Source organism: Carlito syrichta, unplaced genomic scaffold, assembly GCF_000164805.1.
Source record: "Carlito syrichta isolate Samal-C Ts95f unplaced genomic scaffold, Tarsius_syrichta-2.0.1 Scaffold137179, whole genome shotgun sequence".
Lineage (NCBI taxonomy): Eukaryota > Metazoa > Chordata > Mammalia > Primates > Tarsiidae > Carlito > Carlito syrichta.
The window spans coordinates 98,980-117,509 of record NW_007081275.1 but is presented as its reverse complement, the minus strand read 5'-3'; the positions used below and the strand labels follow the sequence as shown (position 1 = coordinate 117,509).

The 18,530-nt window shown below is 37.2% G+C and overlaps 1 protein-coding gene across 3 annotated transcripts in view; it reads left to right on the top strand.

Annotated features, from left to right (window-relative positions):
- LOC103251211 (catenin alpha-2) overlaps positions 1–18,530 on the top strand; it is a 120,015-nt gene that overhangs the window by 83,599 nt on the left and 17,886 nt on the right. The window contains exon 9 of one of the 3 annotated variants that reach the window (XM_021708444.1): positions 2,065–2,208. The exons of the other annotated variants lie outside the window; for them this stretch is intronic. Coding sequence (XP_021564119.1) covers positions 2,065–2,208 — 144 coding nt within the window. The remainder of the gene's footprint in view (positions 1–2,064; positions 2,209–18,530) is intronic. 3 annotated transcript variants of the gene reach the window in all.

Here is an 18,530-nt window from a genome sequence, read left to right as displayed (position 1 = left end):
CCTTTAAGTTTTTGAGAGGTTAGATTACCTAAATATATTTCTACATAATTATCATTTTTGAAATGAATAAAAAATTGTAAATGACTAACATATTCCCTACAATAGGAAAACCAGGAGATGCCTAATTTATAAAACCAAATGGGATTTTTATAAATTATTTAAAAAAAAAAAACAAGGATAAGCCAACTAGTCAATGATCTAATATGTAAAAATTGAGAGAAAACATACCTTCAAATGGCCACTAATTATGCAATCTGATACAATAAAAGCTGCTGAATATGGAATTTGGGTTTAGACATAGAATTGTAGAAATTAGAATAAATAACACAGCTGTCATCAACATTTATTGGAGCCCTTGTTACTGAGGTATTCTCAGGAAAATATATTCAGAGTATCATTACTTTTTCTAATAAGTACAGAAAAAGTTAAATATAGGGAAATACCCTTTTTTTCTTTTGATATACACAATTTTTCTTTTCTTTTCAATTCTTTAAAGATATTGTTCAAATGTCCTTAGCATTTATTTTGAAGTGAAAGATAGAAGTTATGCTGCCAAGTCCATAATCAGTTTCAATGCAATAGCTTCTGTGTTTCAAACTGCTTTCTAATCTGCCAATTTTGCTTACTCTTAAATTGTGATTATTGTAATACACTTATGTATTTAGTAAGCTAAAAATGACAGGCTTAGCAATAAAACTGAAGTGGCTTAAAACACTTTCTTTTAAAATCCCAAATTAGAAGTCTTGTTTATCTGCGTATAGAAGGAGGCTTTGAGTTCTACCCATTTATTATGCCATGATTTGCAAGCCATTATCTTGAATATTTAGTTTTGCTATATTATTTTCTGTGAAAAGAGATAGCTTCACTTTTCATATATTCTACTAGGTAGTTGAAGTCCTGGCTTCTATGTGGATAGTTTCAGGACCTGCCTACTCTTCAATATCACCCATTACTTTTTGTTTGTTTGCTTGCTTGCCATAATACCAACTCGATAACTTTGAGTATTTCATATTAAACTTCTAAATCTTCATTTGGGAAAAAAAACTTTAGTGCCCTATGTGTTATTCTCACATCTGTCTGGTTTTCTTAAAAAAGAAAAAAAAAAGGGCTTATATGCTATACAAAGCTATGGCTATAGCAGAGTTACTTGTGACAAAAACATTTGATCATTTAGCATCACTGGGTCACATAACTTGAACTCTGAGAGTGGCAGTACATTTCTTATGATTGCAGAAATCTTGCCATTTCATTTTCTACAGTTCTGAAGTTGGGCTCTGATGACTTCTTTTAGGTGTATATTATATTTGGTACATGCAGTAAAACTCAGTCAAGACTGTCAGTAATTTTTTAGATAGAAAATACAATTTTAAGAAAAGGATTCTGAAGGCAGAAAGAGACATTGGCTATTGGCTTATTCTTTTAAATTATGTCAATCGTACAACCCACCCTTGGGTGCAAAAAGGAAGAGTAAAAAGAGATTCAGCTCTAGCAGCAATGAATGCATTAGTCCTTCAGTGAAACTTCCAATGAAAGAGGTAAGTATGCCTTTAGTAGAGTACCATGTATTGGCTGGAGGTGCACAGGCCAAGGGCTCGGTGAAGGTCACACAGCAAGGCTATGGAACTTCCAAGAAAGTCATCAGGGATCCCCACATACTGTTCCAGGCTTTAAGAGCTGCAGCCCTTGCTTTCTTTCTTGGTGATCTTCAACACTTTTAATAAGGAATTCATCCCTTTTGGAGCCTCCTACAATTGTCCCCCACAATGCCTGACAAGGCAGAGTGCTTCTTCATCCTCCTCCCAGATGGAGAGAGCCAAATATTTTCTGTGGAAAGAGATGGCTTCGCTTTTGCTCAAGAGCCGAGGAGGAATCCAAACAGCTGGGTTGCTAATGCCAACAAAGCCCACACATGTCTCTTTCAACACCTGATTCCTTCGTATGCTCTTTTCTCCCCCAATTGCCCATTCCCTCTTCCACCTCCCTAATCCCTTCCCAAGTAGGATACTTTTTTTTGTCCCTTGCTCTCTCTCTCACTCTCTCTTTTCTGTATCTCTCGGAAATCAGACAGGAGTTCAGAGCACTTTCACTACCTTTTATGAGGTAGATTGTGATGTCATAGATGGGGGCAGGGCTAGTCAACTTTCTACCCACCTCCCAACCTGTGCTGAGGGAGCTCCGATCGGGAGTGGAAGCAGTGATTCCTCCATGGTGAGTAATTTCACTTTCTAATCTAATGTCTCTCACTGTAATCATTAATTCCAAAGGAAGGGTGGATTGGGCTTCCGGGAAATGAAGACGTGCCCGCTTAAGCCCTCTTACTATTAACCAACTTGGGGCAAAGGACCTATATATTTATTCTTGACATGGGTCAGGAATTCCCCAGCACAGATGAACTCTTCGATTATGATCTAAACTTGAGAAGTGAAAATGGTATTTGTCATTCCTTTATTTCTCAGTCTTTCTTCCCATTGGGACTGAAAGTCGTTGCATATGTGGAATGAATCCATACTGTAGTGTTTGTGAACTTCTCTAAGGAAGGCTAGTCAGAAGGAGGTATTCTTCATTTGGAATATTTCAAAGTCACAGAGTATCCTTTACTGATGCTTGCCCAGAGAATTAGTGGGCTCTTGTAAAATTGTGAGGGTAGAAATGTAAGGAAGCTGATACATGAGGATTCTCAACAGATGGTTTTGGTACAAAGTAAAACTTTCTAATGTAATGAATAAAATGTTCATTTTTTAAAAAGTCACTGCTCCTGGAAGTGTAAGAGTGCAGCCATATCAAGGTGTCCACAACTAAATTTGCTACTCTTTTGTTGCTGCATGTCATAACACTAATGCTGTTTTGTAAGGTCTCTTGGGTAGTTAAGAGGTATGAAAAATGCTATTCTGTGTTTCATTTGGGTTTTTATTACTGATTAGTTCTTTTGTATTTAGAAATAAAAGACAACTGGAGTGAGCATTTTTCTCCACTTCTCTTTCTTTCCTGGGTACCTATTAAAACTGTCAAGAAGTAGTATTTGGATTAAAAGGCAAAGGGTGTTCATGGAGGTGGTTAATTCTTTAAGGGATATTGAACAATGAGGGTGGGAGTTTTCAAAAAGGGTTTGACCTTCAGAATGTGAAACTCTGTTACTTTTCATAGGGTAGGATGAAAGTGTCCTGATGTGAATCATAAGTATTATAAGCTATGTAAAGAGGGTATTACTCATTTTTTGTTCAAATTATGCATCCCTAGTATAAGTAGCCATGTATGAACATTTGTGTTGGAGAATTGGTGTCTGTTTAAAATGAGGAGTCCTTTCTGTCTCATCAACAGCTTCTCTGTTATGCATAAATCCCTGGCCTACAAAGTTATGCACTTTTATACTCAAAAGCTCTAGAGCAGATACCCCCTCTTCAGTAACTTGGGAGTTTGAGGCAGAGGGCAGGGTGGTTCTAAAGTTGTTTTCTTACCTAAGTCTTCTTACTTAAAGTAACTATAATGGTAAAGATTTCAGGCCAAAATAGGAAGATTTGGGTGACAGTCGCCTGCAGCCAACCTAATATTTCAGCGTGGGCAATGATGCCAAAAGTCATATGTGTTGGGTTATCCCTCTCAAGTCTCTGATGTATCTTCCATTAAAAGTACTAGACCCTTGAAACCCAGATAGAAGCAATCCTTCAGTGCCAGAAAAATGTGATGTCTAATCATAGTTCAAGTTTTTAATGTCTTTTATCAACCCCTCATACGGCTGCCAGGTAAGAAATGCTTATATTTTCAAACCCTTGGAACACAATCATCTTTAAATCTCGTGAGTTAAGAACAGTTGTGTCGTGAGCTTGTTCGAATTCAGAGAGTCATGGAATGCCTTGTGCATGCACTTGTTTATCTTCATGTGCATGTTTCATTTTTAGTGATGTTCAGTGTTTTTAAAATCCATTTTGTATGTATTAAAATTATAATTTAAAAATACATACATATATTGTGCTCTAAAGGAGACAGTGAAGTGAAACAGAAGTTGCATTAATTTGGAGTCTGAACCCTGTGATATTAGTCTTATCTTTCTCACTAATGAGTTGGTAACTCAGAGTAAATTATTTAGATTTTGGGGGGCCTCAGTTTTTCTCATCTGTAAAATGATGGGAGATGATCTAAAGTATATATCCTAATGTATCTCTGCTCTAAAAGTCTGGGATTTTATAATATATTTTTGAAGAAATGGTTTATGGGAAAATGATTGGGTAATTGACAAAAGTACAGTTTTTGTGTTGGTCATACAATTATTCAACCCAGAAAAAAAGTCCAGTCTCAAATAAGTTTTAAAATGTGTCCTCTACCTGATGTACTGTTATTTGGTTAATGATATATGTAAGTGAGCCATTTCTTTTAAATGGACAACATCATTTGATTAGCCTGCTAAATCTAAACTTAGAGAGTTATATATGAACTGACATTTGAAGAGAGGTAGAACCAGGGATAAGTAGTTATGTATTGTTTTTAGAAGACGGTTGTGTGTTGTTGTGTTTTTTTGTAACTCCATGTCTTTATGTTATTCTAATTATCTGGGATTTAAAGAACCTTCATCTACTAGGTAACAGATGGAGCTGGTCTCATTGGAGTTCCCAATTTAAAATTATCTATGTAATATTGCAGGAAATTCAATGTGGTATTGGGAAGGGTTGATGAATGGGGAATTGTTGACTACAGATCTGTGTGCTATGGAGGAAAAAAGTGTAAGACCTGGCCCCCTAATTTGAGAGATGTGCAACCTCTTTAGATAGTCTGTACATATGTTAAGTGCCAACTTAGAAATAAATACAGCAAGTGCTCAAAGAACCAGGAAATATTTTTGTGGTCTGGGTGGGCTGGATTGCATTGGGAGAGCCTTGTGAGAAGCTGAGACTTTCAGCTGACTGTGGACAGAATGGTTTGTGTGTTTGTGCTGTGTATATAAGGAGGGCAGGGAAGCATTGCAGGTCTTCAAGACCACAGAATTATATGTGGAGCTTAAGATATCTTGCATTGGACAACCCCTTCAGGTTCTCTCCCACTGTGGGAACTCTTCTGTCCTCTTAATAAATCCTGCTGGCCAGGCTCAGTGGCTCAGTCTGTAATCCCGTGCTTTGGGAGGCTGAGGTGAGTGAATTGCCTGAGCCCTTGGGTTTGAGACCCGCCTGGGCAACTTGGCGAGACCTCATCTCTACAATAAATCAAAAAAATTCGCCGAGCGTGGTAGTGTGCGCCTGTAATTCCAGCTACTTGGAAGGCTGAGGCAGAAGGATCGCCGGAGCCCAGCAGGTCGAGGCTGTGGTGGCTGGGAGCGGCCACTGCACTCAGTCTGGACAACTGAGTGAGATTCCAACTCAAAAATAAATAAATAAATAAATACATCCTACTTTAAAAAAAATATATATATGTATATATATATATTATATATATATATATATCTTGCATTAAGATGTGACAAGTATCAACATCAAAAGTCATTTCTTATAATAATTCACCCTCATATTTTTTCCTGAACCCTTTCCCCATTAATCATATGCTGACTTTACAACATAAGATCATAAGATTTACCTGTTTGGAAGAACTAAGGAGACTGATAGTGAGGGAATTGCAGTTATCCTGTATTAAGGTATAATCAGGCAGCTATTTCCTCAGTTATAGAGAAGTCTACCCGACCACTCACAGTCACAAATATGGGAGAGAAACACATAAATGAAGGGATGAGTGCAAGAGGAAGACTCTAGCTCTGAGATATCCTGATATAAGAAAGAAGGGATCATCATTTGGGGGTTATCGTGAACAGATTTAGAAATATCAGATGAAACTGTTCAAGAGCTAATGAAAGTCCATGTACCCAGAAGGGTTTTATAAAGCAAACAGAAGTTTCTGTGTGCACTGAGCAAAATAATATCAGCCCCTTCACCCTTGAATGACCAATGTGGGTAAGGTTTAAACACTGAGTAAAGCTGCCCATAACTATGCAAGTCAAACTTGCCCCTGTGCTCTTGGAAACAAGTTATTGATTTGGGCATGATTTACCCACACTGACGAAGAAGAGCATTTGCGTTTGAAAGCCTCTCTTTTGCTATAGATTAACAGATTATTTGTAGTTTATACTTTGCATCACTTAGAGGAAACTGTTCATGTGCTCCTTGCCATCCAAGTTCCTTCCAAGTTATTACTTTGGCCTTTCTAAAAGACTGGAATTCTACAAATAGAACTGCTTTACCACCAGATCCTTTTCCAGGTTCTAAGGGTTTAGTAGATAAATAAAGACTTGGTTTAGATCACCAAGTGAAATGTCTCAGTTTCCTTCTGTGACATCAAAATTAACTTCTAGAGCAGCAATCCCAAACCTTTTTTTGGCATTAAGGGGACTGGTTTTGTGGAAGACAATTTTTCCATGGACCAGGGGTGGGGGGAGGATGGTTTTGGAACGATTCAAGTGCATTACATTTATTTTGCACTTTGTTTATATTATTATTATTATGTTATAATATATAATAGAATAATTATACAACTCACCATAACACAGAATCGGTGGGAGCCCTGAGCTTGTCTTCCTGCAACTAGATGGTCCCATCTGGGAGTGATGGGAGACGCTGGTATCCGAAGTGTGTTGCTTATGTCCAGTCTACTCATAATCTCGTTTTGGTTGCTGTCACTCAGAAAACCCTGCTTTGCCAAGATAGGATGTTGCAAAAGTGGGCCGGCTTTTCAGTGCTTATCTGACAGGAGAAGGAACTCAGGTGGTAATATGAGCGATGGGGAGCAGCTGTAAATACCGATGAAATTTTACTTGCCGGCCCACCGCTCACCTCCTGCTTGTGTGGCCCAGTTCCTATCAGGCCACGGACCACTACCGGTCTGTGGCCCAGGGGTTGGGGACCCCTGTTCTAGAGCTTATTATCTCAGGAAATCATTTTCAAAGACTAAATTTGCCTTTTGGGGGTTGATGAAATGGTATGATCAAAGGCAGTTTCACAACGAAGGATTCCTCTCTTAACACTACTTTCTCAAAAAAAAAAAAAATCAACTAGGAGTTAAATAAAATTTTGAGGAACAAGATTATTACAAATTATGAAAAAAGGCTAGAGATACTAGGATTATGTTTGTCCCAAGAGAAGAATGATAAGGATTAACAACTTTTCCCCTCTCCTTCAAATATCTCTGGAGGTCATTTTAGAAATAAAAGATTAATTAGACCTATAATTCAACAAACATTTATTGAGTACATAACACATGGGATATTCACTATCCCATGTACTATGGATGCATAGATAGAATTAGCATGAAAAACAGATATATCAACCAGTGACTGATAGATTATAATAATCACTCAAAAAGAAATATATACAAAGTGGTCGAAGCATTTGTGTAGAGAAGGAGAAAAGGAGTCGGAGAGAGTTTTATAAAGGGGTTTGCAGTTTTTTCAGCCCTCGTGGATAACTGAATAGTTTTCCCAGTAGAAAGGAGAAGGCTATCCCAGAAGGGAAACAGGACACCCACAGTATGGAGGAATGTTGGTAATCTAGGCAGACTGGACCTGAAAATGTCAGGAAGGGATGGAAAGATGAAGAAAGGTTAAAGAAGAAGTTAGAAAGGTAGGTTGGGACTGGATACCAAAGACGTTTTTTCTGACCCATGCTGATTTTAATGAGCATTTCTGAAAATGATCAGGGTCATCTGCAGGCCAAACTCAGGGTTTGGGGAGGCTGTTAGAATGCTGAATCCTGGGCCATGTTGCAAACTTTTTGAATCAGGATGGTAGGAAGTTCTTGGTGTCTGTAATTAACTACCCTACCAACCTCCCCAACACACACCAGGTGATTCATTTTCACACCAAAGTTTCAGAATCCCTGCGAGGCAATACAAATGACTCATGATGTTTCTATGTTCTTGGAAGAAATTTTGGGATAAAAAATTCAGATGTATTATTGAAAGATTCAGGGGGAAATGAAAGTTAGAGATAATATTAAAATTGTTATTGAGAAAATTTGTTTAAATTCTGGTTAAGTATGAGAAAACTTTCTAAGAATGATGGTTTTAAAATATAAAGAATTGCCACAAAGTTCATATATTTGTCCTTCTTTATGGCTGCATAATACTCCATTATGTATATGCATCATATTTTCTTTATCCAGTCCAGCTTCGATGGGCAACATGGCTAGTTCCATGTTTTTGCTATTGTGAATAGAGCTGCAACAAACATATGTGTGCAGGTATCTTTTTTGAAGAATGATTTGAGTTCCTCTGGGAATATTCCCAATAGGGGAATAGCTGGGTCATATGGAAGGTCAGTTTCTAGTTCCTTCAGAAATCACCACACTGTCTTCCAAAGAGGTTGCACTAGTTTGCATTCCCACCAGCAGTGTAGAAGTCTATCATACTCAGTGATCTATCACAGAAACAAAGAACAGAGAACCATGTGTTCTCACTCATAAGTGGTCCTTGTACAATTATAACACTATAAGAAAGAGATTGGCGGAGGTGGAAAACTGTCAGGGGAGGGGAGTGGGATTGGCAGTTGAGGGAAAGTGCAGGGGAGGGAGGGGTAACCCTTATCAACAAGGGGACCTGCATAATCAATGTTTGTATACCTAACCCTGAATTGTACCCCACATCTTTATAGTAAAAAAAATTTTTTTAAATATATATATAAAGAATTAATCTGTGATGCTATTAAATCTGCTTGAAGGTAGGACATGAAAATGTAAACATTCAAGAGACTATCTTTCATCTTTCTTTGTGATTCTCCAAAATAAGGAGTTAATAAAGATTGAACTTAAGTTCTACATCTTCCAAGATAAAAGATAGCAACAGTCTAGAGCAGTATTTGTTCCTGGATAGTATTTTTTGGTAGAGCCATTTGACTACTTTAATTGAGTGAACTTCATTGAAAAAAATGTATATATTAGCATTCCCATCATGACTGCAAGAACCAAGCCCTCATGCCTATGGAGTATGTGACATAGAACTATATGTTAAAAATATTAATTACATAACTATATGTTTGAATGAACAGTCACTTAGAGGTGCTAAATTTCTTCTCTATTTTTCTTCATGAACAATAGCTGTTATTCTATACCCATCACTCTGTGTAGAAAGTTAGAGAAGTGTTCAAAGACATAAGAAGAGGAAACGCTAGGGAATCATTTTGCATTTTACTAAGACAGGAATATGAGTCCTGGTCAGGAATAAGATGGGCCTTAGTCTACAGCAAGAAGGATCAGTTCTGGATTTGGCCCCCTAAATGTCTTGCAGCCAGGTCATACATTCTAGATGATCAGAATCTTCTGTATTTTTTATTTGAGAATATCTTTGTCAGGAAGTCGAGAAATAATGGGGACTCCTATGTTCATGTGTTTTGTACAGTTAATCGCAATATCTTCTCTTGGTTGACACCTAGAAGTAGTTGATTGACAGTAGAATGCCAGTGCCTGCCATTAGTGAAGCAAACTAATTTTGGCATAAATATACATTTGGCATAAATGTACATATTGGCCTAAATATACATTTTAAAAAATTCTCATAGACATTGTTTTTTATTTTAATTTTTTTAAAGACGTGAGTTATAATTTGGGGTTAGGTATATAAGCTTGTCAATGATGTGTATCTCTGTGTAGCATTGGCTTTCTTGCACCAACCAAAGAGCACAACCTTGAGAGGTTCTAAGAAGTTTACCAGGAAAAATTATTTGCCTCAAGGTCTACCATTATATCTAAATAAATGTTGAGCACAGGACAGTTACAGTCATGTGGTTTTGATTGTTAGAGATCTGAACAAATAACTTAGAAAGTACCATGTTCTCTTAAATAATGTTAAAATTGTAAGAAGATATTGCTATTAAATGCACATTTAGAAACCAACTCTCTTTCTCATAATCTGGATGGTATTGGGCAATATTCTTACCTCTCTGAGGTGTTCTGCTTTTTTATTATTCAGAATAGTAGTCTCTACTACAAGGGACGATTGCATGTGGTATTTATATACTCGTAACTATATATAACAATTATTTGAGCTAAGATACATTGAAGGCTGAGTATTGTGTTAAGAATTTTAAGTGCATTATGAAATCAATTTTTACAGTCAGCCTGCAGAGGAGATATTATCAACTCTACTAAAAATATTTGAAAAATGAGTTTCTGAGAATTGATGTAACTTCTTGGATGTCACAAAATCAGTGGTAGAGATATGGTAGTGCTTCGGGAATCTTTCTTTAATAGTATCCCACCAGCATGGTGTGTTTTCTATGTAATCCCTTTTATGACACTTCAATGTAATTATTTCATTATATGTCAACTAGTCTGTAAGCTAGTTGTGATAGGGAATGTGTTTGAATGGTCATTTTTTCCCTGGTTCCTTGCACAATGAGAATATAATTCATGCTTAATATGTTCACTCTCTTCTTTCATTGTAGTGAGTTATCACATTGAAAAATCCCAGTAAATGATTTTGAAGTTTATCAGTCATTTATACTTTCATGTATTTATTTCCACATGAAAGTACTTGGCTTTCTTATACATGCTAGATTTCCAAGGGCATTATTTACCTAAAGTTAAAAAAAATCAAGTAATTTTTTTTCTAGCTAACTGAACTCCTTTGCAATTTCCTCTGTTAAAATTTTTTGGTTATAGCAAACAGACTTTAACAAAAGATTATGGCATGGCAACATATAGAATTTCTTCCAAAAGTGTTGAATGAATCAAATTAGTAATTTATTGTGAAAAGGAATTTGAAAGTTACATGACTAGTATCATTTGCCCTCCTCTGCAGAAGTTATTATATATTAAATTGTTAAGTAATTATATTTGAATATGAAATATTGGTTTTTAATTAAATCCACTACATTATTAATGCTTACTATTAGTATTAGCAATTTGTATATAGCCTCTCACATGTTCTGTTAGAATTAGATTAAACTATATATGGTAAAACATTCAAATAGAGCATTCTTTCTCACATGGGATATATCTATCTTTGGTTCAGGGACAGTTTAGTGAAAACAGAGTCATCAAGGAATCAAACTTCTCCTAGCTTTATGGTGAGTTAACTCCTGGGTGAGTTAGCACCCCTTAAAGGAAGCTTTCCAGAAACCCTACCACCCCAAAATTTCTGCTTTCTTCACCAGGGATATCCTAATCTGCAAAATAGGCTCAGAAATACAATGTTTTAGCTAGGCACATTGCTGCCCTGATTAAAGTTGAGATGCCACTAAAAAAAAAAAGAAGAAGAAATGAAAGTTGGGCGACCAAGACAGAATTCCAATAACACAGATTAAACTACTCCAATAAGAATAGATCAGAAGTAGCAAGAATTCAGGGAAGAGAAATCAAAATGTATTCTTTGCATTTGTTTGAAACTCAAATCTAGATGCTCTGCAAGTCATCTAAAATGCTTTCTTCTATGTTTTTGAGAGAATTAATACAGGTAACTCGCTGCTCACAAACCAAAGTAGAGGATGCCAACTTTTCTAGGAGAGCAGCTTCATTTCCCAGAAGCCTTCTCTTGCTGAGTTGTTCTGGCAGATAGGAGCTCACAATGAAGTCTCTGAGTGGTGCAGTAACCCCATCTTATAAGAAATCTAGGGGGAAAAAACAACTCCAAAACAAAAACAACATGGGGAGAGTTAGGCTTGGCGTGGCAGTTCTTTCAAGTGCATGTCCTCCATTAAGTGGAACAAGAATTGAATGTTGACTTTCAAATGCTGGCTATATGGCCTGGGAGAGCTGCTTGAACTATGAGCCCCATTTTTCTCAGCCATAAAGTGAGAACGATTTTAGTATCTGTTTCATTGGTTTAATGTTAATGTGTGCTACACATTTAGCATGGTGCTCAGATTGTAGGAGTACTAAATAAATGTGTGGATATTTTTTGTTATCTTGTCTTTCCCAAAGACTAGGAAGCATTTTGGATAATGTAGGTGCTCTGTTGTTCTCTTTTATCATGTCTACTCCAATCAAGACTCTGGGCATACAGCAGTGAACAACCAGTCAAGGTTTCTCTTTTAATAGAAGAGATTGCCTTCCTTCCCACCCACCCCTCATGTTGGTAGTTTTCAAGGATTCACTTACAGCGAGATGATCGTGAGAACACATACACAAATGACTTCAACAGACAAGTGAAGCAGTGATTCTTACATTTCACTCTATAGATGAACCCCATGGGTATACAATAAAAATGGAGATTCCTGGGCTCCACAGAAACTCAGTTCTGAGAAAGGATCTGGAATTTGTATTTTTTTCCTAAATGTTTCTGATGTAGATGATTCATGGATCATACTTTGAAAAACACTGGTCTAGCAATTGGAAGAATGAAAATCCCATGTAGACTATGGTGAGAGCCTCTCAGAATATGAAGTCAGGTTACACTCTTTCTGAGGAAAACTCTTGGTTTGTTCCTTTAGGCGAACTCAGTCTAGTCTAGTGTGGACAGTTTCTTGCTATAGGGAGATTGTTATAGTTGTAATTGCAGGGTGTTTAGCAAGTCTCTAGCCTCTCCCAGCTAGATGCCTGTAGCAATTGCTCTTCCCTAGTAGTGATATAAAACATGTCTTCAGTCATTGCCAGATTTTACCTGGGAGTAGGCAACAAAATTGCCCCTGGATGAGAACAATAAGAGCCCTGGTTGAAATCATGACCTTTCACCTAGAATAGACTTGCTACTACTTGCAAAGGAGTCTTTTACTTCTTTCTTCTGGAAAGGTGGAAGGTGGAAGATAATGATAGTTCCAGATTTGTCTCCATTTCTAGTGTGGTACCTTTTCTAGTGTGGTACCAGAGTGTAGTACCAGAATGTGGAAATAGGACTTTTCTAAAAGCAAGACTCCTAAGAACCCATCACAGTCATTCTCTGACCGTACATAATCTTCTTATAAACAAAGGTCTCGATATGCCTCCCTTTCTGGTTACCCTAAGTCTTCCTGTCTTAGAGCTGTATGCATTTCTATTCCTAAAGGCAATTAAGGGTTTCAGCAATCAATGTTGTTAAATATAACAGTTTGAACAAGTAGAATGGCCTCAATTCCTTGCTTTTTACAGGCCAGGGTACTGAGATTTAAGTAATTATTTTCATAGCACTTAACAAAATTCTTTTCATATATTATTGGATATTACTTCATATATTCTCTCTGCAGGCAAAAAAAGTCTTTACAGGGTGAGGGAACAAATAATTCCATTTTGAAAAATAAGAAAAAAGTGATAGTTTATTTTCTTCCTTAAAAAATAGTATCTTTAATAATGTTAAGAACATCAGTCTCATGGTCTCCTTGAGATTCGAATTACTTACGTGGGCTTTTTTTGAGATAATATTGTGATGACAAGTAACAGTTCAATGCTGAAATCAGCGCTGGAGCCCCTGAAACCAAGAAGTTTGTAGGTAGAAATTGAATATGTTTCATAGCTTAGCATTCACTTTTTAAAAGAGAAAGTTTGAGAGCTGTAACAGGTGATGACTCCAGATACAACAGAAATCATGCTTTCTTTCAAAGAGGAAACTGTAGTATATTTGAAGAATTTGCCTTGGCATTTTTTAATGTATCAGGTAAAGAAATAATGAGGTGGCCTTTCCATCTTGTAATAAATGCGGAGGTGATTTAACTTTGTCAAAGGCTAGATTCACAGGGACTCCAAGATAGGGATTGTGCTGTGAGGAAACTTTCATCTTAATATTAACCATGATTTTTAGTAGGGACAAGATACTGTATCATGCCATCTCCAACCCTTTAATGTTTATCTTTGTTCCCTGGTTAACAGTTGTCATCTTCTTGGAAGTTAAAGTAGTACTTTTCTTTTTTCTAAGTAAGTTTTCTAATTTTATAAATTTAAGGCTTTCTTTCAAAGAAACCCCTAATATTTTTTACGATTTTTTTTAGCAATGCTGTTATGCATTTCCAGTCTTTTGAGGATTCTCTGTCCTTTAATCTGTGATTTTGAAAGTTTCTTGTATAGTTCAGGCTCTTTTGCAAGGGAACAGACAAGTATGTTGTCCATCCATAGAAGTTCTTTGTTGAACCAAAGAAATGGTATTTCTAGTTTTAGTTTGAAGGGGAACCCTTTGGAGCTTTTTACTGCATTTTCCCTAAAGTACATTCACTCATTCACTCCAGGAGAAACAAAGTGGAAGTTTCCAAATTAGTCCAAGCCATGGCAGGCACCTATATGGGAAAGTATCCTGGCTTCTCAGGAGAACCACCTTAAATGCCCTTTATTTTATCTTTTATTCAAAAGCAGATGGAACTGTGGTATATTACTAAATACACTAATACCCCAGGACAGAGATTGTACCCTTGAATCCCTGGTAATTGATTATTAGCTAGTGAGTTTCTTCTCTCTAAGCCTCAGTTCCCTATCTATAGAAAGATGGGATAAAGTGATATCGGATTTATTATTATTATTAAGTGATAGTAATGTATAGGAAATGTCCAGTTGACTGAGAGGTTCAATTTTTATTGAATCTTGAAAATATCTAAAGTGTATATAATTAATGTTCAGGGACAGCCTGAACTATGAGGCCATCACAGAACTGACCAGACACTTCTCCAGATGTGAATACAAAATCCCAGTGGGGTTTACATGATGCTAGCCTTTGTGGAGAACTTACCGATAAATGACAAGAAGGTACTTATTTATAAAGAGCCAGAAGTCTAGCTATGGGAACAAAATCACACACACATAAAAGTTTTTAGGACAAAGCAATAAATAAGTAACTAATTACTTGATTCCAGCAATAAATTCAACCAGAATTGAGGTGGAATCACCAAAAACAGGTTCGTGTATGAGCTGACAACTCATATTATAAAAACAGTCTACCTTTATTTTTTAGTTGAACTTCTTTGTTGTGTTGGGCTGCACTTCACAGCCAATTTTAATGGGCCCAATAACGCTGTTCCAGTGTTCGATTTCTTTTGAAAACCACATTTCCTGACAATTCTCTGTAAGTGGAAAAAATGAGATTGTAGCTGTGTTGCTCCACTGATACTTTATCTCTAGTTGTGACCACTGTCAGGTGGAAGAAGAAAACTCACCTCCTTGTTGAAGTACTTTGTCCTTGTTTTGCAAGGGCTTATGGTGCCCTCAGTGCTATCCTGGTCATCTGTTGGAATACTCTCTCCTGTGCAGGGTTCCTTGAGCCTATGGCACCTGGATATTTCTTTTATTTTTTTTTTTGAGTTGGAGTTTCGCTCCATTGCCCAGACTGGAGTGCAGTGGCCGTTCCCAGCCATCGCAGCCTCGACCCACTGGGCAACGGTGATCCTTCCACCTCAGCCTTCCGAGTAACCGGAATTACAGGCACATACTACCACGCTCGGCTGATTTTTGATTTATTGTAGAGATGAGGTCTCGCCAAGTTGCCCAGGCAGGTCTCGAACCCATGGGCTCAGGCAATCCATTCACTTCAGCCTCCCAAAACACGGGATTACAGGTTGAGCCACTGAGCCTGACTGCACCTGGATATTTCAATAAAGATGAAGATCCCAAAAAAACTCCCCAAAGGTACCAAGAAATTATATAATAATCTTTTTTAGTCACACACTTCTTTAAAATTTAAGAAGAGTTTTAAGTATATTTTCTCACTTGAAACTCAGAATAACTCACAAAAGTATATTGTTATTAACCCCATTTTATAGTTGAAAAGTAGAAACTCAAAGAGGTATCCTAGACTTCTACAGCCAGTTACTAGCACAGCCAAGACTCAGAAATTTTTTTTATTGTATAGTCTTGTACTGTGTGCAGTATAAGGATGGTGCTTGTGTGTCTGTATTCTTTAGCCTGGTAGTTGAACAAGAAATACAGGAAATGACATGTGTCAGGTGGTGTAAATGATAACTGCTAATATATTCGAGAATTCTTATAAATGGTATCAGTCAGCCTTGCATCATTTCATGGTGCCTGCATGGTAGATTAAAAAGCTATGTTTTAAAAATTTATAATAAATGTTTTTCATAGTTTGTTCACTTTCTTTTATTTTCATTTTAGGATTGTACATGTAATACTTGATATGTAAATAAATAGCATGCAGGTGACATTCGGGCTTTTTTTATTAATCAATATTTTTTATTATGGTTTTGTGGGGTACAGTTAAGGGTTAGGTGTACAATTACATTTCATTCAGGCACCCTGCTGATAAGAGGTGTTTTCCCATCCCCAGACAGATATTTGCTATTTTTAATCCCATCCCTCCCCCATAGTTTCCCAGTACCATCAGTCATTTTCTTATAGTATTACATTGGATGTTCAAGGTCCATTATATGAGTGAGAACAAGTGATACTTGGATCTTTGTTCTGTGAGAGGTCACTCAGTATTATAGACTCAAGTTCCATCCAGGTTGCTGCGAAATTCATGATTTTGTTCTTTTTTATGGCTGCGTAGTATTCCATCGTGTATATGTACCACATTTTTAAAATCCAGTCCTCTTTTGATGGGCAGCATGGTTGTTTCCAGGTTCTTGCTATTGTAAACAATGCTGTGATAAACATACATGTGCAGGTATCTTTTTTATAGAGTGATTTGAGTTCTTCAGGGTATATTCCCAGTAGGGGGATTGCAGGGTCATATGGAAGGTCGATTTTTAGAACTTTTAGGAATCGCCACACTGCTTTCCACAGAGGTTGCACTAGTTTACACTCCCAGCAACAGTGTAGAAATGTTCCCTTTTCACCACACCCTCTCCAGCAGCTGTTATTTTTTGAGTTGTTGATAATTGCCATTCTGATTGGAGTTAGGTGTTATCTCAGTGTGGTTTTGATTTGCATCTCCCTGATGATTAGTGAGGTTGAGCATTTCTTCATGTGTTTGTTGGCTGCTCAGATGTCTTCTTTTGTGAAGTGTCTGTTCATATCTTTTGCCCATTTTATAATGGGGGTTGTTTGTTTTCTTCTTTTCAGTACATTTCAGTTCCTTGTAGATTCAGGATGTTAAGCCTTTGTCAGACTTAGAGTTGGCAAATACTTTTTCCCAGTCTGTAGGCTGTCTCCCTGCTCTCTTGATGGTTTCTTTGACTTTGCAGAAGCTTGTCAATTTAATAAGGTCCCACTTGTCTTATCTTCTCTCTTATGACCTGTGGGTTTTGGGTTTTGTACAGGAATTGGATGCCAGTTCCAATTTCCATGAGGGTATTTCCTTCCTTTTCTAAGGTTCTTATGGTTTGAGGTTTTACATTTAGGTCTCTGATCCATTTGGAGTTAACCTTTGTGCATGGGGATAGATAGGGGTCCTGTTTCAATCTTCTGCATGTGGTCAGCCAGTTTTCCCAGCACCATTTACTGAATAGGTTCTCCTGTCCCCAGTAGTAGGTGGTGGGGGCTTTGTCGAAGATGAGTTGGTTGAGAAATTGAGGTTTTGCTTCTGGAATCTCAATTCTATTCCATTGATCTATATGCCTGTTCCTGTACCAATACCAAGCTGTTTTGATGATTGTAGCTTTATAGCAAAGTTTGAAGTCTGGTATTGTGATACCACCTGCTTTGTTTTTTTTGCTGAGGATTGTTCTGGCTATTCTTGGATGTTTGTGTCTGGTTAGGAAGATGCCAAGGTATTTCATTTTTTGTGTGGCTATTGTGAATGAAATTGTGTTTTTTATTTGGGTTTCTGTTTTTTTATTGGTGTAGAGAAATGTGATTGTCTTTTGTACATTTATTTTGTATCCTGAGACTTTGCCAAAGGCCTTTATCAATGTAAGGAGGCTTTTGACAGATTCTCTTGGGTTTTCAAAGTACACAATCATATCATCTGCAAAGAGAGATAACTTGACTTCCTCTTTTCCTATTTGAATACCTCTGATTGCCTCCTCTTCTCTGATTGCTCTAGCCAGGACTTCCAATACTACGTTGAATAGGAGGGGTGAGAGTGGGCATCCTTGTCTAGTTCCAGTTTTCAGGGGAATTGATTCCAATTTTTGTCCACTTAGGAGTATGCTGGCTGTGGGTTTCTCGTAGATGACTTTTAGTATTTTAAGGTATGTTCCCCGTATGCCTAGATATTCAAGGGTTTTTATCAAGAAGGGGTGCTGGATTTTATCAAAAGCTTTTTCAGCATCTAATATGATCATGTGGTTTTTGTTTTGATACCTGTTGATGTATTTAATTACATTTATGGTTTTACGAATGTTGAACCAGCCTTGCATCCCAGGAATGAAGCCTACTTGTTCATGGTGGATGATTTTTGAGATGTATTGCTGAATCCGATTTGCTAGGATCTTGTTGAGAATTTTAGCTTCTATGTTCATCAAAGATATTGGCCTGTAGTTCTCTTTCTTTGTTGGATCTTTACCTGGCTTGGGTGTCAATGTGATGTTGGCTTCGTAAAATGATTTGGGGAGAGTTCCATCTTTTTCAATCGCCTGGAATACCTTCAGCAGGATGGGTATCATCTCCTCCTTGAATGTCTTGTAGAATTCTGCTGGAAAGCCATCTGGACCAGGGCTTTTTTTTGTAGGAAGTTTTCTTATTATGTAGTCGATTTCCTTGATTGTTATTGGTCTATTTAGGGTCTCAATTTCTTCTTGTTCCAACCTAGGTAGGTTGTGTGATGTCAGAAAGTCC